The 17560-nt window shown below is 39.2% G+C and overlaps 2 protein-coding genes across 11 annotated transcripts in view; one reads left to right on the plus strand and one right to left on the minus strand.

Annotated features, from left to right (window-relative positions):
- PACRG (parkin coregulated) overlaps positions 1-1377 on the minus strand; it is a 323734-nt gene extending 322357 nt beyond the window's left edge. For 3 of the 7 annotated variants that reach the window (XM_078383212.1, XM_020808835.3, XM_078383211.1), the window contains exon 1: positions 203-913. In XM_078383212.1, coding sequence (XP_078239338.1) covers positions 203-340 — 138 coding nt within the window. In that variant the 5' untranslated portion in view covers positions 341-913. Of the gene's footprint in view, positions 1-202 lie in introns of all 7 variants that reach the window. The other 4 variants (XM_072994466.2, XM_072994474.2, XM_072994479.2 and 1 more) reach the window with 3 other exon arrangements.
- Positions 1378-1474: 97 nt separating this feature from the next.
- Positions 1475-17560, plus strand: part of PRKN (parkin RBR E3 ubiquitin protein ligase) — a 982733-nt gene continuing 966647 nt past the window's right edge. Inside the window, exons 1-2 of one of the 4 annotated variants that reach the window (XM_078383207.1) lie at positions 1497-2390; positions 16720-16792. Coding sequence is in view for 2 of the 4 variants with exons in the window: in XM_072994451.2 (XP_072850552.2) it covers positions 2384-2390 (7 nt within the window). In the remaining 2 variants the exon portion in view is untranslated. Of the gene's footprint in view, positions 2391-16719; positions 16793-17560 lie in introns of all 4 variants that reach the window. The other 3 variants (XM_078383208.1, XM_072994451.2, XM_072994446.2) reach the window with 3 other exon arrangements.

Here is a 17560-nt window from a genome sequence, read left to right on the forward strand (position 1 = left end):
GAAGTCAGACTTTTAAAAATGTATCATAGGAAGTGCAGCTCCGTCAGAGAGTGTTTTTGGAGAAACAGCATGCACATCATGCCCACCACTATCGTCATGCCAGCCCTTCTCTCCCTCCTATAAAGGGAAAGCCTCTAATTGCCCAGTGTGATTTCAGTGAAACTCAATGAAGGGAAAGCCTTTTAACTGGAGTCACACCTACCACCGTGTTTTTCATCATGGCTTTGACGGTGAATCCGTCGCTGATCTGCTTCTTAGTTCTTTTCGCCTGTCGCAGTGGCTCCTGCAATTGGGGCGGTCTGCCTTTGTGGGGGCTCACGCCCTCTTTCTCTGCCACCATCGTTTCAGATGGCAGGATTTGAAAGCAAGAGGGAAAATAAAATAACTCAGGGACGAAAGCAATTCAAACGATAAAAATGAAATAAACCAACAATCCCCAAGCCTCCTAATTCCCGTCCCCCTACATTAGCTCTCCTTTAGCCCCGGCGTGGACTCCGGATGTGGGGAAATTGGCCTGTTTCTAACATCAACTCGCTCCCAACTACTTGGTTGCTAGGCAACGTATCAACAACCAGGCCGCGCAGTGCAAGAATTCTACTCTTGTCAAGAAACCTCGATCCGGCTGAATACGCGCACGGTGGGTGCGCATGCTCGGTAGTGACAACTGAAGTCGACACCCTTTTGTTTTGCCCTCAGTTACGAGGCGATTTTCCTGCCTCCAGATTTCGAAGTGGCGAAGACGTTGAGGATAGCAAGGACTAACTGGGAAAGTTGCGCTGGGCTAAAACCCCGTGCAAGCGGAATAATGAATAATTTCCGGCGACGGCAGAGCGTGCTCAGTAACTCACACGGTAGACGTTTTGCTCTGGTTCGGCTCTCTTTTCGTGTGTAACGTTCCCACGTGGTCTAGAGACAGAGGAGGAACCGAGTTGTCCTCCAATAATGAGAAAATGTGTCCGCTCCTGGCCCCATACAGGGAAGGTTAATAGCATTATATGCTTGGGGGAAGGGAACAAATCCAGGCGGAAATATTGCCAACAGCTGTCATTCCCCCTTATCCGTTTTACCTCTTGTGTATATTAATTCTAGAATCATTGACTTGGAAGAGGCCTGTAATATTTAAGAGCATTCCAAAATGTTTCTAAGTTCTGCGTCCTTCTCTATTTTAAAAATATACTCCATATAAAACTGCACGCAATAAGATGATCAATACGATAAAGGCTACGATTCCATCCACGCTGGCCAGGGGAAGGTCCTCGGAAATAAACGAGGCACACTTCCAACTGCCCAATCTCAAAAAGAATTATGCAGCCTTAGGAAAGACGTCCAAGTAATCGGCCTCCCTCTCCCGTAAAAATATCCAACACAGCCAGAAAACTTATTGGTCAGGGTGTATGTAACCGGATGCGTGGAGACATCCCACCGCCTTTCGCCTTGTCAGTTTTAAGTTCGACTGCCGGCGTTTGTTTTGTTTTACATGTTACAAAAGCAGGGGGGAAATGTTGCCTTAGGTGCTTGATACGTTTTATACACAGGGACAAAACGAAAGTACACCTTTAATTTGTACGTGGTCCACACACCCCAAGTTGAAATTGATTTTTGACAGCTTCATCGAATAGTAACACTGAACTAATACGACGCCAGATCAATTTAAAATGTACTTGCTGAACGCCGAGCTAAGAAAACCCTACTACAGTACTATAGAAAGAGCATGTTTAAACGTCGTGGAAAGTGTTTCGAACTTACATTCGATCCGCTTTTGAAATGTTTCTGACCAGTTAAATCTCATTGTTTCCGACCAAAAAAATAGCTTATGATCGTGCCACCGTATTATCTCTGTTTATACATTTACGAAAAGTAGTAGAAACGTGATGATTACATAACGTTGGTTGTGTCTTTCTTGGTGTGTGTGCCTGCGGGAGCAAGCGGCAAAAGAAGGCAATGCGTCCTGGTAAATCCATCGAAAAAATATACAGTACTGTACATGTTGTATGAGAACCAATGTGTTTCTCCGAAAGGGAATTGACATTGGCACTGAGTAAGCCAGAGCGGTACACTATGCTCCTCTTGTGCAAACGTACCCTTGTGACGCCCAGGTGAGAAAACCAAGTTGCCCTGATCACATGACCCACCGAAAAGCGAAGGACGAGGAAGGTTCCTCAGCTGAGCCTAAAGAGGCAGGTGAGAGACAGCGACAAATGTGCTAGAAGAACTACACTTCCCAGAGCACACCGCGGCAAGACTCGCCTCCCTCGCGCCGGCGTTCGGCTTAAAAGTCTCGGCGGCCTGCAGGGAGCATCGTGCTGTATTCGGAAGGTTAGCATTCGAGCTGCAAATGTGGAGAGGGCAGGGTTCGTGAGCGCCCCCTTGCCTGCCGCTGGCCATGATAGGTGAGTGGGACCCGGATGGAGCCTCCCTCCGCCGTATCTCCTTTTAGCAAAAGAAAGAGGGGAAGAGCGTGTTTGTGCTGGTGGCGTCCCTGTGGAGCTGCGCATTCCCTTCGCTTGTTGAGGAACCCAAAACCTTTTTGTTTTCGCACGCACTGTTACACACGACCTTGGAGCTTGTCAGTTATGTCTTTGAGGCAATTTCGTCTTTCTAGTCATCTCTAATCCATATGGTTCTTATTGCGGGGCTTTTTTCTCCTCACAATAAGAAACTAAAATATCCTGGTGTTGTATAATACGAAAACTCTTCGAGTCCTCAGATGGCTTCTCCTTCCGCCCTTATTGTACTCCACTATACTGTAGCATAGGGTCAACTGTATGCCACGTTAAACAACCCCCCACAGCCATGTTAAGCGCAGCCACTATTGTTTTGAACGAAAACAACAACAAACTCGCCACCACGCCTCTTTCCATGCCCTTCTGTAGCACTAGAAACAAGCCGAAAAGGGAAAGGGCTGCCTTTTAACTGGACCCCTGAGCACTGTGGAAATCTCAAGGCAACCAGTCTCAGAAACCTCTTTAAAAAATGAATTAGAATTTTCCCTTGGCTTAAAACACCCCATGTAAACAAAGCAATGCAACATCTCCAGGCCTGTGTTTAGAAGGTTGAAGTTTACTTTGTAGCAAAAAGCACTAGGAGTATTTGGGTATGTGTTTTATTTACAAACACATAGTAAGTGGCAGCAGATACGCTTCTGCAAAAACTTAAGACACCCGGCTTTTTATTTAGGCCTGTCCTGGTCCCAGCCGCAACACATACTGTACTAACTAAAGCCAGTGAATAATTTTCACTCTGTCTATCTCTTTGTAACCCAACATTATCAGTCTTACTGTGCAACAGAATGAGGGGTGTCTTATTCCCAACTCTTGCTTAGCATTTCTCTTTTTCTCTCACCAAGACACAAAAAACTTGCATTTTATCAAGAGGTAGCCAGTTCAGTTAGTTTCACAGCACATTCTTATAAATTGTTATTTGCATATACATTCACTATGTTCAGTTAGGCTTTTTCACAATTCTGCATAATATTGAAGCCTTAGATACACTCAGGCCAGCTGAAAAATGTGTGATTAAACACAACCTGTATTAGATTTGTGGCCCTATATTATCAATGAAATTATTGTTTTTCTACTGGAAGAGAGATATTATTCCCATGATCTTCCTACATATTTCCCCAAATATTTACCTGCATCTAAATACTGTCTGCTTTTGGTCTCATTTGTGCACACAAACAGGAACTATTTTTGGTGAATTTTAGATGTATTTGATGGTTTATTCATGGATCATGTTGTTAAATCATGATTTTTAAGGGAACAGGAATGTTTAAGAAAGATTCAGAAGAGCTATTGTTGTTGGTTATATTGTTGTTTCAGCTTATATGCCATCCCTTAGTGCTTGAAGCACTCTCTCAGCGGTTTGCAACATAAAATAGCATTTTTTAATTTATGAAAGATAAATATATGCACATTGATAAGTATGTGTCTGTAACTTCAAAAATTTGTACCTTTTTGGTCTATTGAATATCTGGAGCCCATAATAAAGTTTAGCTGTGTAATTTGCATGGGCTTCTCTTTGTTGGGCCACCATGAAGATACTTAGTCTTTGGCTGTAATGATGGTCGCCATCTTTGTTCCTGCTACTGTTCTGTATTCTAAAGATAATGTGTAGGAACTCTGGCTTTTAGTAATAAAGCACTTGTGAGTCTGTGTTTCTGTTCAGTAGTAAACAATGTGGAATACATCTAGGTGTAGCATGTTGAAGGAAGCCAGAACTTCTGACTTTTTGCTGTCTCCAATGCATTAATCTATCAGTTAGAGAAAAGAGAGATCCAATAGATATTTATTTTCAGGTGAAAGCAAGCAAATAAATGCAAACTTCACTTGCAAAAAAGACATACGGAAAAGAAGCATGCCAGATAAATCAAAGTATACATTTTTATAAGGCAAACATGAAAGAGGGGCTGAGGGGGTTGGGAGGAGGAGGAGAAATGGGAGGAGATTTGGTAATTGGTAGGAATTTCCGCAGGTGCTCTGCTATGGGCAATTATTCATTCCTCTGTGTCAGACTCCCAGACTTCTCCAAGGATAAGATTCCAATTTAGAAAATACAGTACTTTAATTGTAAAATGAAAGAAACTCAGACAAACACTCCTCCTCCCTTGTTCTTTCTTGACTGCCTAAGCAAAACCTTAATATAACTGGTCTACACATTGATATAGCAAAACAAGACTGCTATGGTTAGACTAAGATATATTTTATAAGTATTTACTAGACCCCTTCATCACCTTTGCTGAAGTATTGGTTTGCCAATCAGTCGCATCTTGTTTTGCTGACATTTATTGTAACCCAAAGTAAAAGTATTTCTTACTTTCTGGACAGCAGATAAATATTTTCCTTTTTAAAATATTGTACATTGATTGTAACCCTAGTATTCGCCACTCAGGTGGCGTCGGTAGTCCGCACCGCATTTTTCCATCTTTGGCGGATTGCCCGGCTGCGACCCTATCTCGACATGGGGGCGCTCACTACCTTGGTGCATGCGCTCGTAATCTCAAGATTAGATCACTGTAACGCGCTCTACGTGGGGCTGCCTTTGAGGCTGACACGAAAACTTCAGGTGGTGCAGAATGCGGCGGCCAGGCTCCTTACAGGAGTGAGAAAATATCAACACATCTCTCCAACGCTGGCCGCATTGCATTGGCTGCCCATCTGTTTCCGTGTCAACTTCAAAGTTTTAATGCTTACTTATAAGGCCCTAAACGGTTTAGGACCTCGATATTTGGCGGAAAACCTCCTCCCACCAAGGTCTACCCGGATCACCCGCATGAGTCAGGAGGTGAGGCTGAGGAGCCTGACGCCGAGAGAGGCCCGGAAGGAGAAGACACGAAACCGGGCCTTCTCGGCGGTGGCGCCTCGCCTCTGGAACAATCTCCCTCCGGCAATTCGCGCGGCCCCCACGCTGGGCACCTTTAAAACCCAATTAAAAACATGGCTGTTTATTCAGGCCTTCCCTCCAGCCAACTCTTGATTTTTTTCTTACTTTTCCTTTTTATCTTTACTGCTGTTCTTGTTTGATTATTATGTATTTGTCTATGTTTTATTACTTGATTTTATATTTGGAAGCCGCCTAGAGTGGTCCGGTGGGCCAGATAGGCAGGGTATAAAATAAATAAATAAATAAATAAATAAAATCATGAGTGGGGAAACTGTGGCCCTCAAGTGGTGAATTGTAACTCTCATCCTCTTAGACTGCTAAGAAACAACAAGAAATGCAATCCAACAACTTACAGAAAGCTGTGTTACCCATCTTTGTCTTCTCTGCAGGGCATGTTGATCTGAAAATAACAAATTTACATCAGATTTCTAACTTTATATCTCCGGAACCATCAAGTTGGTTGACATGAAAAGTGCAATACAGTGGTGCCTCGTTTAACAATTGCCCCACCTTACGATGAATCCGCCTTATGACAATCTTTTTGTGATCGCAATTGTGATCTTTTTGTGATTGCAAATGGGGTAATTTTGCTTAGCGTTGATCGCTTCCCTGCTTCAGGAACCGATTTTTGCTTTACGACGATCAAAAACAGCTGATCGTTGGGTTTTCAAAATGGCCGCCGGGTGCTTAAAATGGCTCCCCGCTGTGCTTAGGGATGGATTCCTCGCTATACAGGCAGCAAAAATGCCTGCCTTATGGAAGATCTTCACTGGACGGTGAGTTTTTACCCCATTGGAACGCATTGAACGGTTTTCAGTGTGTTTCAATGGGGTTTTTATTTTCGCTTTACGATGTTTTTGCTTAACAGCGATTTTCCTGGAACGGATTATCGTCGTTAAGCGAGGCACCACTGTACTCAGGTCTACAGCTAAATTTTATGCTGTGCAGAATCATCATTCAAGATCTCTAACTATTCAGGTTCTTTGGAGTTTGCACTACAAAAATAATGATTTCTTCTGTTCAGCTATTTGTATATAAGAACATCATCAGTCAGTAAAGACTAAGGCTGCAATTGTGTATACATTTATGTGGCATTAATAATTATAATTTTAAAACAACAAAGCTGGAAGGAACCGTATGGATAATCAGAAGTCCAGCCCCTGTCAAGGAGGCACAGTGGGGAATCAAACTCTTAGTCTTTCATTTTGCACCCAGATACCTAAATGACTGGGCTATCCAGACTCAGTGAACATAACAGGGTGTATAAAAATCAATGATTTTTTAAAAATCAAATTGATTTAAATCCTGATTTAATTTTGTTCTGTTTTATACTACGATTTTATCGCTGCTTTTTGTCATGGTTTGCTTTGATTTATTATTATGTTAAACACCCAGAATAGTGAATTTCACTAAATTAATTAAATAAATCATGGTTTAAATTTTAAAAATTAATTTTTAAATTTAATCATCAAAAATCTGATTTTAAAAAAGTTTAAATTGTGATTTAAATCACTTTAGTTTAAATCAAATCCATCCTGGAAAATAAGGAATATTCTTCTGAATAGATGTGTTTAACTGCACTTTAAACATCCAGAACTTTCCAGACGAAAAGGCTATTTTTGCATGATAAGAAAACTAAATATCCACCCTGTTTCACTTACAATGTACTCCATATATTCCTAATAAATATAATGTATGAAATAATATGTCATATTTGTAATGTTTGACTTCACAAATTACATTTTCATTTTAGTTCATTTTATGTTGGAAACCAGTCTTAAATAGCACTTATATTAAATTGTTTATGATTCAGCATTAAAACCATATGGGGTGCAGCTATGTGCAAGGATTAAATCCAGATATAATTTTGAACTGGGCCGTCTGAAGGATGCTGTAGAATGTCTCTTATTAATCTTATATTTGACATTAGTTTCTGTTTGGGTGTGAAGCCTGTTTAGTCCTTATGTATAATTTCTGTAAGTACCTTCTTTAATCTAGTTGCCTAGATGGTCACATACATCTTGTAATCAACATTCAAAAGAGAGATTGGTCTGTAGTTCTTAATTTGTTTCCTTTCCATCCCTGCTTTATGTATTAGGGAGATATTTCTTTCCATGAGTCTGGGATTTGTCCTCCGTTTTCAATGTAATCCAATAACTTTTTAAAATGTGGAGTTGTAGTTTCTTCCAATGCTTTATAGTCTTCAGCTAGGAGACCATCTGGTCCAGGGGCTTTACCATTTTTCTGTTTTTTTTCATGCCTCCACGATTTCACTTGTTGTGATTGATTGATTTAAATTTTCTAATTGTTGGGGGCTAAATCTCCAGTCAGGGAGTTTGCCCAAATAGTTCCATTGTTGCTCCTGCTCGATTTCTTTCTTTTTTGTAGAGGTTAGTATAAAAATTTTGTATTATTTTTTAAATTTCATTTTGCTTGTTTGTTTCCCTCCCTCCCTTACCCACAATTACATTAACCATTGTTTTTTCTCTCTCTCTTTTAAATTTTGTATGCCAACCGTCTTCCTGGTTTCTTAGCATTCTGCAAAAAAAAAATCTGCCTTGCAAATTTAAATTATTTTTTGCCATTTCTTCCTGTTCCAATAAATTAATTTTATGCTGTAATATACTTATTTTATTTTTTAGGTATTTGACTGTAGAATTTTTTTCAGTTCCATTTCTCCTTTCTTCAGGGATGTTATTAATGTTTGATATTGTTTGTTTCTTTCTCTTCTCCTTTGTGCATTAAAATCTATCGCCAGGCCCGGAAAGTATGCTTTCGCTGCATCCCATATGATTGTCATTTCTGTATCTTGGAGTTTGTTAATTTGAAATAAAAATTCTAATTCTTTTTTTATTTTGATCAAAAAGGCATCATTCCTCAGTAAGTAACTGTTAAGTCTCTATCCTCCTCTTCTTAAGGGATGTCCTAGAGTCATTGTTACTGGGTTATGGTCTGCATATGTATTTGGTAATATTTCAATTTCTTGCACTTGGTGTGTAATTTCCGCTGTGTCATTACCAACAGTTATCTATTCTTGAGCATGAGTTATGTCTGTTTAAGTAGAATGTATAATCTCATTTCTAAGGGTACTTAGTTCTCCTGATGTCAATTAGATTAAGTTCTTCGGCCATTTCTAAAAAAAAACCCTTGGGGATCATATTTCTCCTCTTTTTCCTCCCCTTTCCTCCTATTGCCGAGGTGTCTTTTTGTTTATCAATTAGTACATTGAAATCCCCCATGATACATATTTTCTTTTCAAGTTCTTGTATCAACTGATTTCCCAATTGTTCATAGCATCTTTCTTGCACTTCATTTGGCACATAAATGTTCACCAGCAGTATTTCTTCTCCGTCTTTAAAAACTTTCACCATTAATATTCTTCCATCTGTTGACGCATACACTAATTTTGGTTCTAGCTCCTTTTTAATGTACCTTGGTACTCCTTTTTTCATTTTTTGATTGGAGGCTATAAAGACTTTGCCCAATTTAAAGTTTCCTAACCAATTTTTATCTCCTTCCTTGATATGAGCCTCTTGATAAATATAATTTCTTCTTTGGCTTTGGAAAGTTTATTAAATATTATTTTTCTTTTCTGGGGTGAATTCAGCCCTTTAACATTCACTGAGAGTATTGGTTGTTTAGACATCTGCATAGCTTTTACTACCAATTTTATCTTTGGCTTTCTCCATGCCTCTCGTTCTTCTCGGTGAGGGTGGAGTTCTTTGTCTTTTATGTTCTGCTTCTTCTGGTTCGTCTTCTGATTCTTCATTGGAGAACTGTAAGTCTTCTGTCAGCTTCAGTTTATGTTTCATTTCTTCCATGAAATTCCTGGCCTTCATTTTGCTATACAAGTTAAATCTTCTTGCCTCCCAGTTCAGGAAGACTCCTGCGGTGTTAACCATATACAGTGGTGCCTCGCAAGATGAATTTAATTCATTCCGCGGTTAATGTTGTCTTGTGAAAAATTCATCTTGCAAAACATGTTTTCCCCATCGGAATGCATTGAAATCTAATTAATGCGTTCCTATGGGCAAAAAAGTCAGAACAAAGTCAAATTTGGTTTACAAAGGGTTTATTAAATGCTCTTTAAAGCCATATATATTGTGCAGATGATTTAAAAAATTTCAGTAAAAAAACTAACTTTTTAAACATCATAGAAAAACATTTAAAATCAGCAAACATGAGGCAGGAACAAAAAATGCAAAACATTCTTCTTGCGAAGCACGCCCGTAGGACCATTTGTCTTGCGAGTCATCAACCCACCACCTCCACCACTGCCAAAACCATTTGTCTTGCGAGTTTTTGTCCTGCGGGGCAGTTTTCTTGCGAGGCACCACTGTAAATGTAATTTTCCTGTCTATCAGTATTTTAGTAAGGAAGAAGTATTCTTGTCTTTTTTCCTGCATGCTCCAAGGCACCTGTTTCAGGATATTAACCTTAATCCCTCTGATTGTCAGGATCATTTCTCTGTTGACTTTCAGTATTCTCTCTTTCAATGACCTTCTTAGGAACTTTATATGGATTTTCTTTGGCATTCCCCCTTGTGAAGGTAGTAGTTGCCTCAGGTGATGGGGTGACATTAGCAGTGATGGTGACCTGTTAAGAGGACAGGCTTTTGTGTGCCTGTCTTGCATCCCCTCAGCTAGCCTGTTCCTACTTGATGTAGAAGGTGCTGTTCCACTGCCAGTGCTGAAGCAAGATACAGCTGCCTACAATCTGTCTTTGCATGTGGGGCGAGGAAGAAGCATTTTGTTCTTCAGGTCAGGTGATAAACAAAAGTTGTGGACTGGCTAGGCATGATAAATCTGTCCCCATACTGGACTATTTTATTCTGCAGGTGAGGTGGAAAATGTTTGGGCTGGTTGTTATATTGGCAGAACCATTTAATCAAAGTACTGATTAATATTCCAGTTGCAACATGAAATCTTCCCTTCTACCACTGTTCAAACTGCTTGGCTAGTGCTACTACCTGTGCCTTATTCGTATAAATGCTTCTTTATTTAGAAGAGTCATTATTGTTTTGCCAATTCTTTGTAATAAAGAATAAGTAGTAAGCCTATTTTTTACCTTCTTGGCTTCCTTCAAGTTGCCAGATGCTAAAGCTGCAAAGGGTGAGCAAAGACAACTGCCAGGATGCCTCTGTTCTGTGCATCTTTTCCTCCTTTCTTCCCTCTTTTTATTAACAGACCTTACTGCCAAGGGTATACAATACATGTTACCTAGTCTTTCTGCATCATCTCCTCCCACATTTGTTTTTATATGGTGGTATCTTAATCTGTTTTAATGATTATTGTTGTTGTATTTAATCTTGTAAATTGCTTTGTGTGTCTCCAAGTCAGTGGCCAAAATCTTATAGGTTTTTTTACACCAGCATTAATATAATTGGTATAAATCTTGTTAGTGAGTTGTCAAAAATTAAGACATTAGCATAGGTAGCTGCAACAACAAAGGCCTATGCCAATGTTGATGAGATTTACACTCACTGTGTTATGCCAAAGGCCATAACAAGTAGGGTTTTCACCACTAATATTTATTTTGATTTCTGTCAGTCAGTTCTGTCAAACTTTTCTTAAAGCAAGAAAGGATTGAAAACATTATGGGTTAGCTGGAGTAATTGTATCATTTCTTGAGTATCATACTAAATCGGAATCACTAAAAGAAATTAACTCCAAAGTACGGCCAGTTGTGCTCAAACTAGTTGCATATATTTTGAAGCTACCAGTTTAACATCCATATATTAGAATGCCCCATTTCACATTATGAGTTTTGAGAACAATAGCAGAATCTGTTGCCATAATTTTCCAGGTGTTGTTAGTGAGAGGTTATAGTTACTTTATAGCTTAAGAGAAGCAGACTTTTTCCTATGTTGATATTGTCTACCAAGCTTCTCTGCCCCTGTGCAAGTCATCTGTGCAATCTTGTGCTTTCATTGTCAATAGACTTGCACTCATATTGTGGAAATGGTGCTATACTGTACTATCTAGGCCTACTAAGCCTCATTGTTGATACAAGGTGACAAAGGGCCATCATTTGTTTATACTCTGTCTGAAAAGTAACATTAGAGGCTGTGATTTGATGTAGTAGAATGGCAGGTAGTGATTACCTTCCTGTCTTTTCTTCTTTCTTCTTCTTCTTCTTTTCTTTCAATTCAATCTTCCCCAGGCTTCTTTCTCACCTGTAGAGTGAAAATTTAGAATAAATAAATGTTGGGAGGAACCCTGCTTGGGAATGGCAGTTTCAAAGCGGCCTTCCACCTTTTGCTCCTAATGTCAGCTTCTGGTACTGCCTTTCATTTGTTTCATTTTTGTTGTATGCCATTGCTTCTGATTTATGGTGCTCCTAGTCAGGGTGGATTTGATTTAAATAACTTATCAGTAAGGCTTGATATAATCATATAATTTTTCCACCACAGGAAAAAAGTTCATTCTTGTTTACTGTAACCTTGATAGCTATTTTTTTCACATTACTTTTTTTTGCACAGTTTCCTTCACCAGATTGTCTCCCCCTCGAGTAATCCTTTATTCATTGACCTTTCCAATGTCTGAAAGTGAACACTTTTAGAAAAGGGGGTAAGGGCTTTACTTTGTTTGCTCAAAGTTGGAGAGGGATAATAGCTAGGGTTTGCTACTCTAAATGAATCAGGATCATTGAAAGCAATCCTGGACTTCCAAGAATGTGGAATATTATCATCATTTTAAATGGGAATGAAATTGTTTCAGGAAGAACTTAGCTGGAGCTGGAAAGTAGGACTGATCAAGTTTATTATTTCATATCTCCATCGATTGCTGTTAATCTTTCGTGGTACAAAAGTAGTTTGACAGCTGCATACACTTCTGATGATGTCTGCTAGATTAAATAGTAGGGGAGATAGAAAGATTCAGCTAAATAATTTGCACAGAAGTGTACGGAATCTCATCAAATTTACAGTAAACCCCAGTCCAAGAACAGTCTCATAACACATTTCTCCTTTGAATTGTGCAGGTTTGAATAGCACAGTTGTGGTTACAAATACATTTTTCAATAAATAAACATTCCTATATATATATATATATATATATATATATATATATATATATATATATATATATATATATATATATATATATATATATATATATATATATATATATATATATATATAAAGTCCTTGTCCACTCAGAACCCCACGGGTTCAACACTGAAGGCATCAGAGTGGTCTACTTGTCCCCAAACACATCTCTAATTCAGCCTCTAGATCATGGAGTCAGGATCTTTAAAGCTCATTCTAAATGGAACTGTATGGAAAGGATTCCCAGTGCTATGGAGAAAACCCTAACAGAATGAACTGTGAGTTTTTTTCTCCCCACCCCATCTCTGTTAATCAGCTGTTTGTGCTTTGTAGTTATGTTTTGAGGAGCATAAGAGTTATACATGGGGTTTGAACTACATGGGATTCCAGTTCCCCTAACTCCAGTGTTTTTGAAGGGAGAAGTGTATAGAATTATTATATATAATCTTCATACCATATTGAGATTTTTGAGCTTTAATATCTCAGATTGAAAATACCCTACTGTAAGGCTTTTTTTTTTTAAAAAAGTGCTTTAACAGTAAATATATTTTAAAAATAAAATTTAAATTAAAAAAGAGATTCAATTTTAAAAAGCTGTAGATTTTTATTTTTTAAATAATTTGAATCCACTCTGTGGTTTTCAATGAATGTGAGATGCTCAAGGAGTGTTATACCACTACCACTACCACCACCACCACCCAGTGAGTTTCCATGGCCAAGTAGGGATTTAAACCCTCAACTACTGACTCCTGGGCCCATACTCTATCCACTGTAGCAGACTATAATTCATTTGAAGGAGATGCATCATATAAATCGCCCTATAAATCATCAAATTTATTTTAAATGTTACCCCTAGAATCCTCTGACCCGGTCTATTGCTGTATGTTGAACAAGAAAGTCATTAATGCTACGTGTGATGTCTTTCCAGTGAGCATGTCTGCTATTAACCTGCAATTTCCTTCCAAAATTGTCTAGTATTTCTCTGGTCACAGCTTGCAACCATTGGATTTGAGTCTAGGAAACTCAGGCTAAAATCGCATCATGGCTCTGACACACTTGATGGACTTCTGCTGTACTCAGGTATATCTGGAGAGTGTTTTTGAGGATTAATTTTAAAAGGTTTTGCATTCAGTAGCACTCTTTAGTTACATGAAAGGAAGCTTTCCAGCTGAACTGGTCCATAACTTGCATTCTGAAAATGCTATGACAAGTACAATAGGAATTTTAAAATGTCACAAAGGTACAAGGAGGTTTCAGCAGAAGATAATCCACAGGTATAGAGCTCTCTTTGGAAAGCTACTAAAGCTTGCCTTGATTATTTTCGGTAATTGTTGGAAGACCTTTGCTTTTTGGATGCTCTGAGTCACCAAGATTAAGTTGGCAGGTCTGTCATTACAGTACTACTTTTAGTTGAAGGTTTTAGTTTAAATGTCATCAGGATTTCACCATTTTATATTTTCCTCCACCTGAGTCTTTTCATTTGACTGAACATGAAAATACAAATTATAGCATGAACACTTTGTTTATTTTTCCTGGTAATATACAGTAGGCTGAAATGTAGTACCAGTGTATTTGTTGGCTCTTATATCTGACTAGATCTCCTACTCTTCTCCTGACTGTATATATTTGTAGGAATCTGGATATTACAGATTAGTAGAGAAATTTTGGGGGAGGTACGTGGTGATGCTGTGGGTTAAATTGCGGAAGCCTCTGTGCTGCAAGGTCAGAAGACCTGCAGTCATAAGATCGAATCCATGCGACGGGGTGGCTCCCGTCGCTTGTCCCAGCTCCTGCCAACCGTTTAGCGACAAACCGCATAGCGACGAAGATTTTGCAATCGCAAAAGCGATCGCATTGCAATGTTTTTTATGGTTTTTTCGCTTTGTGATTATTGGGTCCCTGTTTCGCTTACCGATCATCGCAAAGTGATGATATTTTAACAGCTGATCGGTGGTTCCAAAATGGCCGCTGGGTAAAAAAAATGGCCGCCTGCTGTGTTTAGGGACAGATTCCTCGCTTAAGAGGCAGCGAAAATGGCCATTGTATGGAGGATCTTCGCTTTAAGGTCAGTTTTTTGCCCATAGGAACGCATGAAACAGGTTTTAATGCGTTTCTATGGGCTTTTAAAAATCGCATAGCGATGAAATCGCTTAGCAGCGATTTTTGCTGCACGGATTAACGTCGTTATGCGAGGCACCACTGTAGATAAATAGGTACCACCACAGTGGGAAGCTAACGGTGTTCTGTGTCTAGTCGCGCTGGCCACGTGACCATGGAAGATTGTCTTCAGACAAAACGCTAGCTCTGTGGGTTGGAAACAGACATGAGCACGGCTCCCTAGAGTCAGACACGACTGGACAGATTGTCAACGAGAACCTTTACCTTTAAGAGAAATATTTTATTACATATTAAGCCTTGCACATGTACCTATCTAAATGAATATATGCTCAGATCTTTATTGGATCTTTATTGTGACAAGAATTGGGGTGCCTAGATGGGGAGTAAATGAAGAACATCCAAAATTAAAACAGTTTGTTAGAAAAGGTTGATCAGAATTTGTTAGGTTAATTTGGTAAAGAGGACTGGGAGGGGAATGGGAGAATGAGAGGGAGAAAAGCAATGTATAAGTGCATTGGGAGGACAAGAAGAGAGACTGATAAGAAGATAGAAGGGAAATAATGCTGATGTGAACAGGAGTGCCCTAATCAAGTTAACAATACCAGATCAAAATGCAAACTGTTTGACCTGTCAGGAACAGTCTCCAAAATAGGAAGGAGAAAGAAGTGCAGAATCGGTAAGCAGAATCCATCAGGGGAATGGAATGCAAATATGTGTTTCAGGGTAAGCAAATCCTGTCCTTAGAGGTGTGTTGTAGTCCAAAAGTTCACCTTTGAGACTTCAGCAGTGTGGTTGGATGGTCTATTCCTTGTGAATGCTTGTGAATTTTAATGAAGTGCAGTCACTTGGGCTCTTAGATAATTGATGCAATCTGTTTTCTACAAATGTTTTGGGGAAAAACTGTGATGGGCATGAGAAAACAGGGCTTTGTGGTGTGGTATTTAAAACTGAAACCAGAAGGTGGAAAAAAGCAGGGGGTGAAAGTGGTGGGCAGCTTTTAACTATGTGATGAACTAAGAAGTGGGCAAACTTGTTACTGCATTGCAAACACTGCTGTGACAAGCTGAGTTTTAATTGTCATATGCAAGAGGGGTACATGTTTTGAGTACATGCCCTTAATGGTAATAGGTGCTAATAGATTATTGGTGGGTTTCCACTGGTTTCCACATGTGAGCTCTTTTCCTCATCCTGACTTGAGATACATCACTTACTAGAAGTGTCTCCACATCAAGTTAGATGTTAAGGAGAATACTCCCTTTGATAAATGCATTTTCTGTCCCGTCACACATTTCCTTATGGTTACGTGTCTTCATAATCAGACTTGCAAATAAAGCCCATATATATCTTCCAGTTACCAATGAGAAAACAATAGATGTGAGAGGAGGTGAAGAAAAGTGTGTGCCATGGCAAACAGCCATCTTTTACCAGTTGAGGAAGTGCTTCTGCACACTTGCTAAGCATGTTGTCTCGTTTGATCCTGAATGGCTTGATTTTGTTAGGAATCTGAAAGAGAATCAAGCATCAACATATTTAGAAGATGCCCATCATTGTTTTATTCTGAGTGCTAATTTAATTATATTTAGTCTACTTTTCCAGACAACGTGGAGCTTTTAGATTCAGGATGCTGGGGAGATGGTCAAGGACAGGCTTAGATTGCTGGTAATAGCTTGCTTGAGAGAACTGAGAAGGATATTGTACAGAATCACTTGGGGCCAAATCCTACATGCTGCTGAACAAGTGGTTGATGCCAGACAGGATGTTGTCTCTTTAATAGGGACAGGAAATGTACATGGATCTCATTCTGCCCATTCACTGTGGATTATTGGGACTGATGAGACTGACGCATCTCTTTGCCAGATCTATTTATGCAAGCAAGCAAGGGCATAATAGATGTATGCAGCCTCCGATTTATGCTACAGGTTTTTGAACTGTATACAATATGTCCAACAAAACATTCTGTGCCTTGAAGCTTTTTTCTATACTTTTTGCTTTCCTCAAGAGGAAGAGCTAAGACACTGGGGTCAGGTTACCAGTTTAAGTTAGCCCTCTTCCAGTCTTCCTTTTCTAGGGCAGAGATCTATTTTTCTCCTGCTTTATATTGCCATGTTGGCATCAGTTCTAATGCTTATATTAAAGTTGGCACTGGTTTTAAGCAGAATTCCCTTTCATTGCAGCAGCTGGTTAAGGTCACTGGGGATGATGTATTTGGATCCCAAAGAGAGCTTCAGATCATCAGCATTGTCCCTGGTGAGCTGGCTTTCAATTTTAATTTTCTAATGAGTTGAAATAACTTTGGACATATGAAAGGTTTGCATTTCTTGCCTTTCCTCATTTGATATCCTCTGTGGAATTTGTTCAATAGAAACATATGTTCAAGACTTCAAAATAATTACAATATCACTAAAAGCTTCGTAACTAGATTACTGAAACTTAATGTTAAAAATTTGATTTTCATTGATCCAGTCCTTTCTAATTATTCCTAGTCTTTTTTCTTTCCTCAACAAAAAAGAAACGACAGGGCAAAGCTAAGGGGCATTTTATACAGTGCTGTACTTGGTAGAGATTTTTTAAAAGCCTTTTCAATTTATGAAATGCAGCTATCTTTACCGCATTCTTATGAGGCTCCTTGAACTGTGTTGGTCATCTTCAATTATATAGTTTAATATACCTTGTTACTATTACTTTAAGCAGATCATCAGTGTTAAAATCTCATACTAAGCTCTGCATTGTGTGCTGCTACTTGATAATGGAAGTCTGATGAATGGGGAAAATAGGACCTTCCCAGTAGTGCTGTCCATATTGTAATCCTCACAGCTGCCCTATAAAACAGGCTAATATTTTATTGGACCTTCCTGCACATTTGTCCTCAGAGCTGAGTTCAGCTGCATTCAGTTAAGCTTATTTTCAGATTTGTATGCATTGGAATATAATGTTTATACTAGTATTGCTTGCGGGTTTTCAATCAGCAGCATCCCATTCCTCTAGACTGGGAGATGAGGATGGGCTTTTGTGATG

The sequence above is a fragment of the Pogona vitticeps genome, chromosome 1 (assembly GCF_051106095.1).
Source record: "Pogona vitticeps strain Pit_001003342236 chromosome 1, PviZW2.1, whole genome shotgun sequence".
NCBI lineage: Eukaryota > Metazoa > Chordata > Lepidosauria > Squamata > Agamidae > Pogona > Pogona vitticeps.